Source organism: Heloderma suspectum, chromosome 11 (assembly GCF_057233095.1).
Source record: "Heloderma suspectum isolate Gila_16-S chromosome 11, 16-S_ref, whole genome shotgun sequence".
In the NCBI taxonomy this organism is placed as follows: Eukaryota; Metazoa; Chordata; class Lepidosauria; order Squamata; family Helodermatidae; genus Heloderma; species Heloderma suspectum.
This window is the reverse complement of record NC_139468.1, coordinates 30,336,084-30,351,488: the sequence shown is the minus strand read 5'-3', so window position 1 is coordinate 30,351,488 and position 15,405 is coordinate 30,336,084. Positions and strand designations below refer to the sequence as shown.

The following is a 15,405-nucleotide window of genomic DNA, read 5'->3' as shown; positions in this document are numbered from 1 at the left end:
GGTCGAAAGACCGGCTGCCGCTCCCGCCCCAGACGAACACCCGCCGAACCGCCGGCTGGACCCGCCACCGGGAGGGACATTTGCCAAAGGTAAGTCCCGTCCCGGGGGGGGGGTGCGGGGGGCGGGGGGGTGCGGAGAATTTCTCCCCAAAACTTGTTCGGGGGGCTGAACACGTTGGCGCTCGGCCCCCCGAAGTTTCGGGGAGAAATTCTCCGCCAACCCTACCCATGATAGGCTATGTGACGATTTACATAGCCTATAATGGCTGACTTTGGAAATCTAGCCGTGATAGGCTACGTAAATTGTTACGTAGCCTATCACGGGTGTTTTTCTTTTTTTACTTTACTTTTTTTTTTCGCGGCCAGGTAGACGGGGCGCTTCTCCCCGGCCTGAATTTTGGCAGCGAGGGATGGGGTGCCTCCCCCCGGCCTGAATTTTGGCCAGGCGAGGCGGGGCGCCTCCCCCCCCTCGCCTGAACCTCAGGGGGAGAACTGAAGCGCCTCCCCCCCACCTCGAAGCAAGCTGCAGGACCAGGTAAGTCCCTTTTGTCCATCCCTAGAAATGCAAGAAAGCCAAGTGGCTGTCTGATGAGGCTTTACAAGTAGCTGAGGAAAGAAGGGAAGCGAAAAGAAAGGGAGAAAGGGGAAGATATACCCAACTGAATGCAGATTTCAAGAGAATAGCAAGGAGAGACAAGAAGGCCTTCTTAAATGAACAATGCAAAGAAATCGAGGAAAACAACAGAATGGGAAAGACTAGAGATCTCTTCAAGAAAATCGGAGATCTCACGGGAACGTTTTGTGCAAAGACGGGCATGATAAAGGACAAAGAAGGCAGGGACCTAACAGAAGCAGATGAGATTAAGAAGAGGTGGAAAGAATACACAGAAGAACTATACAGGAAAGATCTGAATGTCCCTGATAGCCATGATAGTGCAGTCACTGAACTTGAGCCGGACATCCTAGAGAGTGAAGTCAAGTGGGCCTTAGGAAGCATTACTAACAACAGAGCTAGAGGAGAGTACAGAATTCCAGCTGAGCTATTTAAATTCCTAAAAGATGATGCTGTTAAAGTGCTGCACTCAATATGCCAACAAATTTGGAACGCTCAACAATGGCCACAAGACTGGAAGAAGTCAGTTTACATTCCAGTTCCAAAGAAGGGCAATGCCAAAGAGTGTTCAAACTACCGCACAATTGCACTCATTTCACATGCTAGCAAGGTGATGCTCAAAATCCTACAAGCTAGGCTTCAGCAGTATGTGAACCGAGAACTGCCGGAAGTACAAGCTGGGTTTCGAAGAGGCAGAGGAACTAGAGATCAAATTGCCAACATTCGCTGCATAATGGAGAAACCAGGAGAACTCCAGAAAAACGTCTATTTCTGCTTCATTGACTACGCTAAAGCCTTTGATTGTGTGAATCACAACAAACTCTGGCAAATTCTGAAAGAGATGGGAGTACCAGACCACCGTACCTGTCTCCTGAGAAACCTGCATGAGGGTCAAGAAGCAACAGTAAGAACCGGACATGGAACAACCGATTGGTTCAAAATTGGGAAAGGCATATGACAAGGCTGTATATTGTCGCCCTGCTTATTTAACTTATATGCAGAGTACATCATGAGAAACACCGGGTTGGATGAATCACAGGTCAGAATTAAGATTGCCGGGAGAATTATCAAGAACCCCAGATGCGCAGACGATACCACCCTAATGGCAGAAAGTGAAGAGGATCTAAAGAGCCTCTTGTTGAGGGTGAAAGTGGAGAGTGCAAACCCTGGACTGAAACTCAATATTAAAAAAAATCATGACATCTGGCCCCATCACTTCCTGGCATATAGAAAGGGAAGAAATGGAAGCAGTGACAGATTTTATTTTCTTGGGCTCCAAGATCACCGCAGACAGTGACTGTAGCCATGAAATTAAAAGACGCTTGCTCCTTGGGAGGAAAGCTATGGCAAACCTAGACAGCATAGTAAGAAGCAGAGACATCACCTTGCCGACAAAGGTTCGTATAATCAACGCCATGGTTTTCCCAGTAGCAATGTATGGCTGTGAGAGCTGGACTATAAGGAAGTCTGAGCGCCGAAGAACGGATGCTTTTGAACTGTGATGCTGGAGAAGACTCTTACGAATCCCCTGGACTGCAAGGAGGTCAAATCAGTCCATCCTAAAGGAAATCAACCCTGACTGCTCATTGGAAGGACAGATACTGAAGCTGAAGCTCAAATATTTTGGCCACCTAATGCAAAGAGAAAAGTCACTGGAAAAGACCCTGATGCTGGGAAAGATTGAAGGCAAAAGGAGAAGGGGATGGCAGAGGATGAGATGGCTAGATAGCATCACCAACGCAATGAATATGGACTTGAGCACACTCTGGGAGAAAGCGCAGGACAGGAAGGCCTGGCATGCTATGGACAGTCCATGGGGTCACGAAGAATCGGACACAACTGAACAACTGAACAACAACAATGTCATTCTGAGCTACAGTTGCACAATAAGCTTCACTGCACAACATCATGCATATCTGACTGATGCTTTTGAGAGAGAGAGAGAGAGAGAGAATGGTGATCAGGGAGGGTGAAGAACACGTTGCCATGGGGGCAGACGATGCCATAACTAGGCCCTAAGTTGGGGTTACACAACCCTCTGCCTTTACCTCTCCCTCCCACAATACATAAAGTGGCGGGGTGGGGGTGGGGGTATATTTATTACATCCCAAATTCTGAATTCCATTTTGAAGAAGCTCCCGGGGGTCAAAATCCAGTGATGGGCAGGGCCAAAGTGGCCAGACCAACCCCCACCCCTACCCCAAATCCTACTATATTTTAGTTCAAAGTTCTTCCTGCCAGTAACTAGGAGAGGCATTTCAACCATTTAGAGGGGGTGGGTGGTGCATACAAAAGCAAGTCGACCACCAAATGATCAGTACTCAAGGGAAATGAGTCCAGGGAAAGGGGTTGTGGCCTTCAGGGAACCCCAGAGGGCCACACTGAGGTCTCATGTCTCAAGTGGGTTAGTTTTGTCCCCAAGGCTTGACGATCATTCCGGACTGAAAGGGAAGCATTGAAAATCCCCCCCCCCCCATTGATTGCTATGCAGCTTGTGCCAGCACTTTCAGCTAGCCAACCATCACTGAGCAAAAGTGGAGACTGGTGGATCGGGTGTCAGTGGGGCGGTGGATCTGCTCCAGGGTTTCAGTCAGAAACCTTGGATAGCTCCTTTAGAGTTCTGTCTGGTTCTGACTGAAACCCGGAGTGGATTCCCCACCCTGAGCCACCAGTCTCCACTGCTGAGCCTAATATATGATTTCACTCTGACGGGAGAAAATGGGACTCTATTTGTGGTATCCCTCCATTCAGTTCAAAAGGGCAACTAACTTCAGAGGTTCGGCACACATCCTCAATGCGATGTTTATATCGGCATTTACTATGCAAGAGGAAGCACTGTTGAGAGAGAATGAGAGAGAGAGAGAGAGAGAGAGAGAGAGAGAGAGAGAGAGAGAGAATGTGACATAAGAATAAATAACAACCCCAGTGGGTTTGTCTTTTCTCTTGTTTTGGTTATGTCAGCAGGAATGTAACATTCCTACTCATTCAAAGCAGCCTTTCAAGAACACATGCAAATAAACAAACAAATGCACACACACATACAAAGCAGACCTAATTAAGATCGAGTCATCTCTCAATAAATATGCAAATTAAAAATCAAAACAAAGGAATTCTATTTATCACATCATAAAGTTGCAAATTGCTGCTGGGACTCCCATAGATCTCACTAGATGGGGGTTATGGGACGATAGGCGTTCAATGTGCAGGCCAATCAACCTCTATGTGTCTGTGTGCACTGAATTAATACAGTTTAATGTTGGATGAGTGAGGGTTCCCCAGCCGCATGTACAGCAACCACAATTTTCCTCATAACGTATCAGAGGCCTGAGTTAATAATAACAGAAAGGATGTTACGCCTGGCCTACAGCTTCGGGGCGTTCTCCTGAAGGTGCCAGTAATGGTCTCATGCATGCTCTGAATTTCCACCCAATTTATCCCACAACACATTTTTAGTATGAATTTTAGAGGTTTTGACTCGGGTAAAGCTTCCAAGGCATTTTGAGGGAAGCAATATTAACACAATGTCTTAGGGCACAATCCTATGGGGATAGGCGGCTGGCTCTGAACTCGGAGGCAACCGCCTGCCCAATTCAGGCAGGAGAAGCATGGAGGGGATCATTCCCTCCAAGCTTCTCCTGCCCTGCACTTGCAGCTAGACAGCTGATTTCGACAGTCTAGCCATGGGAAGGTGGAGTGGGGGAGGAGGCTGCCAGACGACACATAGGATGGGTCATACTGGAATTTCCACCTTCACCACCCCAGAATGTCCCATTTTGGCCGCTCTGTGCTCCTCTTCTAAGCATGGAGTGTGAGGCTGTTCTGCACTGCCTGAGAGGCAGTATGGAAGGGGGGAAGGTCAGTTCTCCAGGAACCAACCTGGGCATGTGGGCTCCAAGGTCAGTTCCTGGAAAACCACATACCCTATGGCTGTCTAGCTGCTAACTAGCGGCCATAGGATTGCTCCCGAATTAGGGAAGTAAGGCATAGCAAAGCATCTTGTCAGTTGCCACAGGCTTGGTCCTATAGCAACATCTTAAATCAGTTTTGGAGGCTGTTGCTTGACTTAACCATCCCAGGAATTCTGAAGGAAGCAATGAAAGTATCGATAGGAAAACCTCAGGAGGCAAAATTCTGGTGGAATGTTGCCTCCTGAGTGGTTCCACACTTCATCTCCTGGGACATGCAAAAAAGTATTCATGCTAATACTATACAAAGATGGCCTCTGAAAATTCTCACTCTATTTGTGGGCAGATAAATTGGGAGACGGTTTTCAAGGGGGAGAAGAATGTTGCCAATGATGTCCGGGTGTTGGGTGGCTCAACATTAGGAGTGGCGATAGCACAGCTTTCTTTTTTTCCCGAGGATCTTGCTGCTTCCTCAAGTGGCAGTGGCAAAAACTGTGTTGGCAACCTGGCCACCATTTGCATCTTCTACACTGTCCTAGGCCGTGTGCATGCATGCGTGTGCGTACCTGCGGAGAAGGGTGGATAATATTAAGATAAAATTCTGACATGTGGCATTCATGATTGAGGGGAGAGGGTGAGAAAATGGAATCTCAGAATTTATTTTCAGAACAAAAGCTCTAGAAGCAACCCCAGAGACTGATCACTTGTTCAGCTTCACATAGAGAGTGATAAATCTATTTCTAGGACATGTTACTTCTGTGTGTGCTCATCTGTAAGTCCATTTCATCCTGTTTCCATGTGTGTCTTTTTTTAAATCAGCATGAATAAATCTGCATTTAAAAGACATACCTTCAAACATATTTTGTCTCAAAATATGGATTTCTAAAATACTTTTGTTCTGAATACACTGTGAGATGCAGAGATCAGGTTTGTTTGCATTTTAATTCACATTCCACAAGCATCAACAAGAATGTAAGAAAAGCTGTGCTGGATCAGACCAAGGTTCCATCTAGCCTAACATTCTGTTCACACAATGGCCAACCAGCTGCACACAGAAAACCCACAAGCAGGACATGACTGCAACAGCACCCTCCCACCCATGTTCCCCAGCAACTGGTATATACAGAGAGATACTGTTTCTGATACTGGATGTAGCATATAGTCATTGTGGCTAGTAGCCATTGATAGCCATAAAGCCTTGTTGTTGATGTTCAGTCATTAAGTCGTGTCCAACTCCGACTCTTCGTGACCCCATGGGCCATAGCATAGCACGCCAGGCCTTCCTGTCCTCCGCTCTCTCCTGGAGTGCGCTCAAGTTCATATTCATTCCATCGGTGATGCTATCTAGCCATCTCATCCTCTGCCGTCCCCTTCTCCTTTTGCCTTCAATCTTTCCCAGCATCAGGGTCTTTTCCAGTGACTTTTCTCTTCGCATTAGGTGGCCAAAATATTTGAGCTTCAGCTTCAGTATCTGTCCTTCCAATGAGCAGTCAGGGTTGATTTCCTTTAGGATTGACTGATTTCCTCCTTGCAGTCCAGGGGACTTGTAAGAGTCTTCTCCAGCACCACAGTTCGAAAGCAATTCTTCGGCGCTCAGCCTTCCTTATAGTCCAGCTCTCACAGCCATACATTACTACTGGGAAAACCATAGCTTTGATTAGATGGACCTTTGTCGGCAAGGTGATGTCTCTGCTTCCTACTATGCTGTCTAGGTTTGCCATAGCTTTCCTCCCAAGGAGCAAGGATCTTTTAATTTCATGGCTACAGTCACCGTCTGCGGTGATCTTGGAGCCCAAGAAAATAAAATCTGTCACTGCTTCCATTTCTTCCCCTTCTATATGCCAGGAAGTGATGGGGCCAGATGCCATGATCTTAGTTTTTTTAATGTTGAGTTTAAAAGCAGCTTTTGCACTCTCCACTTTCACCCTCAACAAGAGGCTCTTTAGATTCTCTTCGCTTTCTGCCATTAGGGTGGTATTGTCTGCATATCTGAGGCTGTTGATAATTCTCCCGGCAATCTTAATACTGACCTGTGATTCATTCAACCTGGTGTTTCTCATGATGTACTCTGCATATAAGTTAAATAAGCAGGGTGACAATATACAGCCTTGTCGTACTCCTTTCCCAATTTTGAACCAATCAGTTGTTCCATGTCCGGTTCTTACTGTTGCTTTTTGACCCTCATACAGGTTTCTCAGGATACAGGTAAGGTAGGGATGCCCGTGAATTTCTCCACAAATCTCCAGGAGGCCAAATGCCAACACATTCAGCCCCCCGAAATTGGTGGTGAAATTCTCCACCACCCCCCCGCCACCCCCCCAGGATGGGACTTACCTCATGCGAATGTCCCTCTCGGCGGTGGGTCCCAGTGGCGTTTTGGCGGCCTTTTGTCTGGGGCGGGGGCGGCGGCCGGTCTTCTGACCGGCTGCCGCCACCGTTACAAAATAAAGGAAAAAAACACAAAACACCCATGATAGCGTTGCCGTTATTTTCGCCGTAGTCTACGTAAATCTTTACGTAGACTACCCTTGCCCAAATAAGGAATGCAAATGGCGGTGCCCATGGGCGCCGCCATTTGCGTACGTGCTTTTTTTTTTTTTCAATGTCACCCGTGATAGGCTACGTAATGATTAACGTAGCCTATCACGGGTGTTTTTTTTTCCCCATTCACTTTTTATTTCGCGGCCCAGGAGACGGGGCGCTTCTCCCCGGCCTGAATTTCGGCCAGGCGAGGCGGGGCACCTCCCCCCCTGGCCTGAATTTCGGCCGGGCGAGGCGGGGTGCTTCCCCCCCGGCCTGAACTTCGGGGGGAGAACCGAAGCGCCTCCCCCCCACCACGAAGCAAGCTGCGGGACCAGGTAAGTGACTTTCGTACAACACTAAGTTAAGGTGGTCTGGTACTCCCATCTCTTTAAGAATTTGCCACAGTTTGTTGTGATTCACACAATCAAAGGCTTTAGCATAGTCAAAGAAGCAGAAATAGACTTTTTTGGAATTCTCTTGCTTTCTCCATCATCCAGTGAATGTTGGCGATTTGATTTCTAGTTCCTCTGCCTCTTTGAAACCCAGCTTGTACTTCCGGTAGTTCTCGGTTCACATACTGCTGAAGCCTAGCTTGTAGGATTTTGAGCATCACCTAGCTGGCATGTGAAATGAGCACAATTGTATGGTAGTCTGAACACTCTTTGGCATTGCCCTTCTTTGGTACTGGAATGTAAACTGACCTTTTCCAGTCTTGTGGCCACTGCTGAGTGTTCCAAATTTGTTGGCATACTGAGTGCAGCACTTTAATAGCATCATCTTTTAGGATTTCAAATAGCTCAGCTGGAATGCTGTCATATCCGTGAGCTTTGTTGTTAGCAATGCCTCCTCAGGCCCACTTGACTTCACTCTTTAGGATGTAGGGATGTACGAAACTCCCCTTACCTGGCTCCGCTGGGTTCCGCTGGGGGGGGAGGCACTCCGTCCCTCCCTCGGAATCCTGGCCGGCTGGCTCCGCTCTGCGGGGATTCCACGGAGCTGCTGGCTGGCTCCGCCAGCAGCCGGACATATGGCCGCTGGCTAGCAGGGACGCAAATGGCAGCGGCCGTAGCCACTGCCATTTGCATCTCTGTAGTCAGCCGTGATAGGCTACGTAAAGAAACAAAAAACGGGCGCACGCAAATGGCGGCGGCTACAGCCGCCACCATTTGTGTTCCTTTTTTTTCGCCGTCTTAGTCTACGTAAATATTTACGTAGACTAAGATGGCAAAAATAAGGGGGAACGCAAATAGCGTTTTTTGGGGGGGAACCCTCACTGAGATTCGTAGCGGAATTCTCTGCCATCCCTACTAGGATGTCTGGCTCAAGATCAGTGACTGCACTATCATGGCTATCAGGGACATTAAGATCTTTTCTGTATAGTTCTTCTGTGTATTCTTTCCACCTCTTCTTAATCTCATCTGCTTCTGTTAGATCCCTGCCTTCTTTGTCCTTTATCATGCCTGTCTTTGTAGAAAACGTTCTCTTGAGATCTCCATTTTTCTTGAAAAGATCTCTAGTCTTTCCCATTCTATTGTTTTCCTCGATTTCTTTGCATCATTCATTTAAGAAGGCCTTCTTTTCTCTCCTTGCTATTCTCTGGAACACTGCATTCAGTTGAGTATATCTTCCCCTTTCTCCCTTGCTTTTCACTTCCTTTCTTTCCCCAGCTACTTTCCTCATCAGACAGCCACTTTGCTTTCTTGCATTTCTTTTTCTTTGGGATGGATTGAGTTGCTACCTCCTGAACAACGTTATGGACCTCCGTCCATAGTTCCTCAGGCACTCTGTCTATCAGGTCTGATCCCTTAAATCTATTCCTCACCTCCACTGTATATTCATAAGGGATATGATTTAGGTCATACCTGAATGGTTTAGTGGTTTTCCCTACATTCTTCTATTTCAGCCAAAATTTTGCAAGAAGCAGCTCATGATCTGAGCCACAGTCAGCTCCAGGTCTTGTTTTGATGGACTGTATGGAGCTTCTCCATCTTTGGCTGCAAAGGACATAATCAATCTGATTTCGATATTGACCACCTGGTGATGTCCATGTGTAGAGTCGCCTCTTGTGCTGTTGGAAAAGAGTGTTTCCTATGATCAGCGTGTTCTCTTGGCAAAACTCTATTAGCCTTTGTCCTGCTTCATTTTGTACTCCAAGGCCATGCTTGCCTGTTATCCCGGTGATTTCTTGACTTTCTACTTTAGCATTCCAATCCCCTATGATGAAGAGGACATCTTTTTTTGGTGTTAGTTCTAGAAGGTCTTGTAGGTCTTCATAGAACCAATCAACCTCAGCTTCTTTGGCCTCTGTGGTTGGGGCATAGACTTGAATTACTGTGATGTTGAATGGTTTGCCTTGGATTCATACTGAGATCATTCTGTCGTTTTTGAGATTGTACCCCAGTACTGCTTTTCCCACCCTTTTGTTGACTATGAGCGCTACTCCATTTCTTCTAAGGGATTCTTGCCATTCAGGTCACCTGAATTAAATTCACCCATGCCTGTCCATTTTAGTTCGCTGATTCCCAAGATGTCGATGTTCAATCTTGCCATCTCATGTTTGACCACCTCCAGCTTACCTTGATTCATTGAACTTACATTCCAGGTTCCTAAACAATATTGTTCTTTACATCATCGGATTTTCTTTTCACCACCAGACACATCCACAGCTGAGTGTCCTTTTGGCTTTGGCCCAGCCGCTTCACTCTTTCTGGTGCTACTTGGAAATTCACTCTGCTCTTCCCTAGTTGGGCACCTTCTGACCTGAGGGGCTCATCTTCCAGCTTCATATCTTTTATCCTTGTGATACGTTCCATGGGGTTTTCTTGGCAGGAATACTGCAGTGGGTTGCCATTTCCTTCTCCAGTGGACCACATTTTGCCAGAATTCTCCACCGCGACCTGTCCATCTTGGGTGGCCCTGCATGGCATAGCTTATGGCTTCACTGAGTTATGCAAGCCCCTTCGCCACAACAAGGCATTGATCCATGAAGCCTTATCTTCCATTAATTTGTGTAACTGCTTTCTAAAACCATCCAAATTGGTGGCCTTCACTACATCTTATGGTAGTATATTTCATACTTTAACTATGCACTGTGTAACTGTGTGAAGAAGTACTTCCCCAAATCACATGGTGCCATCATTAAAGGTAGACTAGAATATGGAAGTATAATTTCCCTGTGCACCTACAATGAGCTAACCAGAATGACAATTTCATATTCAAAGAACATTCAAAGAACATCATATTAAAAGATTTCAAGAACATTACCCCCCCACCTCATTTCCACATACACACACCACACACTCACACAGCATTGATGGCCTCAGAAGTGAGTTGCTAGTCCTTAGGGATGCAGTGGAGTAAAATAAATACTTGGAAATGTACAACTTGTGCCAATGTTTGGTACCCACTTTCTACCTTGTCCAGTCACCCTGGACAACCATGTGCACTTATGCCAGAGCTCCATGACTTCTGGCATCCATTCATTTCTCTCTTTCTCTCCTTTTCTCTCTGTCTCTCTGTCTACTGTCTCTGTCTCTGTCTTTTTCTGTGCGTGTGTGTGTGCTTCTCTAGCAGAAGCGGTAGCAACTGTAGCCTGGAGACAGATGACGATGAGCTTCCCTATGGAGATGAAGTGGATTATAACACTGACAGCTGCTCTGACCAGGAAGGAGACTTCTCAGAGCTGGAGAAAGACATCCAGGAGCATCCCCACTCCCAGAATTGAAAATGGGAAGGAAGTCACAGAGGCCAACGCAGAGCAGATGTGTGTCCCCACAGCTCCATGGAGGACTTTTACATCTCCAGTCAGCAAGCAGCTGGTAGCAGATTTGTCCCACTGCTGTCAACACAGCTTGGGGGCTTCAGTGTGGAACAGAGAGCAAGATGGAGCTTTCGATTCCCAAGCAATAAGCCAATAGGTCACTGCTTGTGTCTGCTTCTTTGCTGGTGACAGTTCCAGTCCCAGTCGTCTTGCCCCAGTTGCGTTCCAAAATAGACCTTTTCTTCTCTTTTTTGGTGTTGATGTTATTATCTAGATCCCATAGAAAAAGGGAAAGGTTATTTGCAATGTTTTCAGAGCTGTGCACACATGACCTCTCAAAATTCTCCAGCCTATTTGTTGGCAGAGGAACTGGAGGACAATTTCATCTGATTTCTCTAGGAAGGGAGGAATTCTTCATCAGTTTCTTGTGGACAGGATTCACCATTAACAGTGGCAATAGCACAGCTCCTTTATTTTTCCCCCTAAGGCATTTTTTTGGGGTGGGGGGGGGTTGATGCCACTGCAAATGACAGCAGCAGCAAGTGTGATGCAACCTGGCTGCCATTTTGCATCCTCCACAATGTCCCAGAGTTAGGATTGCCTTAGTGCATTGTGGGGAATGGTAACTGGCACCTCCAAAAATGGTGGAGAAGACTGGGAGAAATTTCTCATAAATGTTCACAGGGGGAAAAAAAAAAGGTATTCTGAGAAAGTCTGGCCCAGTGCTAGTAGTGATTTTTGAACTCACCTAAATTCTTGGAAAATCACTTAGATTTACCTTTTGGCTTGCTCCTGTTTTAGTTTTTGACCTGTTCTTTGGCTTCTTCAAATGGAGAAGTGTACATTTCGAATGGAGAAAGTATGGAGATTTCTGGGTGTATTTTTTCCCCCCAGAGTGTGCACTCCCCCTTTCCATTGACTCAAGGGTGAAAATGCATATGTATTTTTGAAATGCATATTTCAAAGTGCACATTTAAAAACAGCAACATATTTGAGTGCGATCACAAGTTTGGGAAATTCCAATCATTTCTCTCTCTCTCAAAACAAGAAAAGAAAAAAAAATGTATTCCTACTTGTGTTCACATTCAGGATTGTGAACGAGAGGTATTTGCATGATTTGTGGACACAAATGAAACGTCCATACATCCCTTAGCTGTAATATCAGTCTCTCTGTATGGGGAGGCATGAACACTAATTGACTAACACTGGCCAAGAATAGCCAAGTGGGGCACGTAGGATAGATCTTCTTGGCAGCATACGCTGCTGAGTTGCTGTAGGTGTTTCTGTCTACTTCCACACAGCAATTGTTTTATTGCCTGGTATGAACATTCATTTCGGAGTAACACTTATCTATAATTCATTAATCATATTTATATGCCACTTAATATAATAAAATCACTATGCACTTAACATGCAAAAATACTTACAAAAAATGCTGTTAAATGAATATACGATACTGTCTCATAATAAACAGTTACAACTTAAACAATAAATAAAAATAAAAATGTGGCAGTGTTGTGATCAGTTGCAAGCCAGGGAGAGTTAGTGTAGGAAAATGAATGCCTTTTCAAAAGGCATGCAAAACGTACCACATTTTCTGTCTCCCAAACCACAAAGGGGAGAATGTTCCAGAGGATGGATGCCACTGAGAAGGTTCATTTTTGAGTTGTTAAATGGCAACATTCTGTTGGTCATAGAATGGCCATGTATGAACTAGCTGTGGGCTTTTTCCCAAACTCTGGGAACTTTGTTGGTGAATTTTTTCCCCCCGAAGTAGGGATGTCAGAGAATTCCGTGACGGATCTCGGTGAGGCCGAATGCCAGTGTATTCGGCACCCTGAAATCCATCGTGGAATGAAGCCCCCGCCCCCCAACCCACCAAAGGTGCGTGAAATGGAGCACTTACCTGCTCCCGTCTGCACTGCTTTGTGAATGGCGGTCGTCCTGTGGCCGCCATTCGCTTCGTCTTCATAGCCGTGATAGGCTAAGTAAATACTTACGTAGCCTATCATGGCTAACGCAGGGATGCCATTTGCGTCCCTGCAGAGGCCGTGAAAGGCTACGTAAGTATTTATGTAGCCTATCACGGCAGGGGTGAAAAACCCCCAGCGTACGCAAATGGCGGCGGCGGCGGGGCATAGACTTGAATTACTGTGATGTTGAATGGTTTGCCTTGGATTCATACTGAGATCATTCTGTCGTTTTTGAGATTGTACCCCAGTACTGCTTTTCCCACCCTTTTGTTGACTATGAGCGCTACTCCATTTCTTCTAAGGGATTCTTGCCATTCAGGTCACCTGAATTAAATTCACCCATGCCTGTCCATTTTAGTTCGCTGATTCCCAAGATGTCGATGTTCAATCTTGCCATCTCATGTTTGACCACCTCCAGCTTACCTTGATTCATTGAACTTACATTCCAGGTTCCTAAACAATATTGTTCTTTACATCATCGGATTTTCTTTTCACCACCAGACACATCCACAGCTGAGTGTCCTTTTGGCTTTGGCCCAGCCGCTTCACTCTTTCTGGTGCTACTTGGAAATTCACTCTGCTCTTCCCTAGTTGGGCACCTTCTGACCTGAGGGGCTCATCTTCCAGCTTCATATCTTTTATCCTTGTGATACGTTCCATGGGGTTTTCTTGGCAGGAATACTGCAGTGGGTTGCCATTTCCTTCTCCAGTGGACCACATTTTGCCAGAATTCTCCACCGCGACCTGTCCATCTTGGGTGGCCCTGCATGGCATAGCTTATGGCTTCACTGAGTTATGCAAGCCCCTTCGCCACAACAAGGCATTGATCCATGAAGCCTTATCTTCCATTAATTTGTGTAACTGCTTTCTAAAACCATCCAAATTGGTGGCCTTCACTACATCTTATGGTAGTATATTTCATACTTTAACTATGCACTGTGTAACTGTGTGAAGAAGTACTTCCCCAAATCACATGGTGCCATCATTAAAGGTAGACTAGAATATGGAAGTATAATTTCCCTGTGCACCTACAATGAGCTAACCAGAATGACAATTTCATATTCAAAGAACATTCAAAGAACATCATATTAAAAGATTTCAAGAACATTACCCCCCCACCTCATTTCCACATACACACACCACACACTCACACAGCATTGATGGCCTCAGAAGTGAGTTGCTAGTCCTTAGGGATGCAGTGGAGTAAAATAAATACTTGGAAATGTACAACTTGTGCCAATGTTTGGTACCCACTTTCTACCTTGTCCAGTCACCCTGGACAACCATGTGCACTTATGCCAGAGCTCCATGACTTCTGGCATCCATTCATTTCTCTCTTTCTCTCCTTTTCTCTCTGTCTCTCTGTCTACTGTCTCTGTCTCTGTCTTTTTCTGTGCGTGTGTGTGTGCTTCTCTAGCAGAAGCGGTAGCAACTGTAGCCTGGAGACAGATGACGATGAGCTTCCCTATGGAGATGAAGTGGATTATAACACTGACAGCTGCTCTGACCAGGAAGGAGACTTCTCAGAGCTGGAGAAAGACATCCAGGAGCATCCCCACTCCCAGAATTGAAAATGGGAAGGAAGTCACAGAGGCCAACGCAGAGCAGATGTGTGTCCCCACAGCTCCATGGAGGACTTTTACATCTCCAGTCAGCAAGCAGCTGGTAGCAGATTTGTCCCACTGCTGTCAACACAGCTTGGGGGCTTCAGTGTGGAACAGAGAGCAAGATGGAGCTTTCGATTCCCAAGCAATAAGCCAATAGGTCACTGCTTGTGTCTGCTTCTTTGCTGGTGACAGTTCCAGTCCCAGTCGTCTTGCCCCAGTTGCGTTCCAAAATAGACCTTTTCTTCTCTTTTTTGGTGTTGATGTTATTATCTAGATCCCATAGAAAAAGGGAAAGGTTATTTGCAATGTTTTCAGAGCTGTGCACACATGACCTCTCAAAATTCTCCAGCCTATTTGTTGGCAGAGGAACTGGAGGACAATTTCATCTGATTTCTCTAGGAAGGGAGGAATTCTTCATCAGTTTCTTGTGGACAGGATTCACCATTAACAGTGGCAATAGCACAGCTCCTTTATTTTTCCCCCTAAGGCATTTTTTTGGGGTGGGGGGGGGTTGATGCCACTGCAAATGACAGCAGCAGCAAGTGTGATGCAACCTGGCTGCCATTTTGCATCCTCCACAATGTCCCAGAGTTAGGATTGCCTTAGTGCATTGTGGGGAATGGTAACTGGCACCTCCAAAAATGGTGGAGAAGACTGGGAGAAATTTCTCATAAATGTTCACAGGGGGAAAAAAAAAAGGTATTCTGAGAAAGTCTGGCCCAGTGCTAGTAGTGATTTTTGAACTCACCTAAATTCTTGGAAAATCACTTAGATTTACCTTTTGGCTTGCTCCTGTTTTAGTTTTTGACCTGTTCTTTGGCTTCTTCAAATGGAGAAGTGTACATTTCGAATGGAGAAAGTATGGAGATTTCTGGGTGTATTTTTTCCCCCCAGAGTGTGCACTCCCCCTTTCCATTGACTCAAGGGTGAAAATGCATATGTATTTTTGAAATGCATATTTCAAAGTGCACATTTAAAAACAGCAACATATTTGAGTGCGATCACAAGTTTGGGAAATTCCAATC

At 45.9% G+C, this 15,405-nt stretch overlaps 1 protein-coding gene across 1 annotated transcript in view; it reads left to right on the top strand.

Moving 5' to 3' along the window:
- The window catches only part of AGBL1 (AGBL carboxypeptidase 1), a 732,367-nt gene extending 718,023 nt beyond the window's left edge, over window positions 1-14,344 (top strand). Inside the window, 3 exon segments of the mRNA XM_084816379.1 lie at window positions 10,614-10,752; window positions 10,754-10,803; window positions 14,191-14,344. Coding sequence (XP_084672505.1) covers window positions 10,614-10,752; window positions 10,754-10,803; window positions 14,191-14,344 — 343 coding nt within the window.
- Window positions 14,345-15,405: the final 1,061 nt, after the last annotated feature.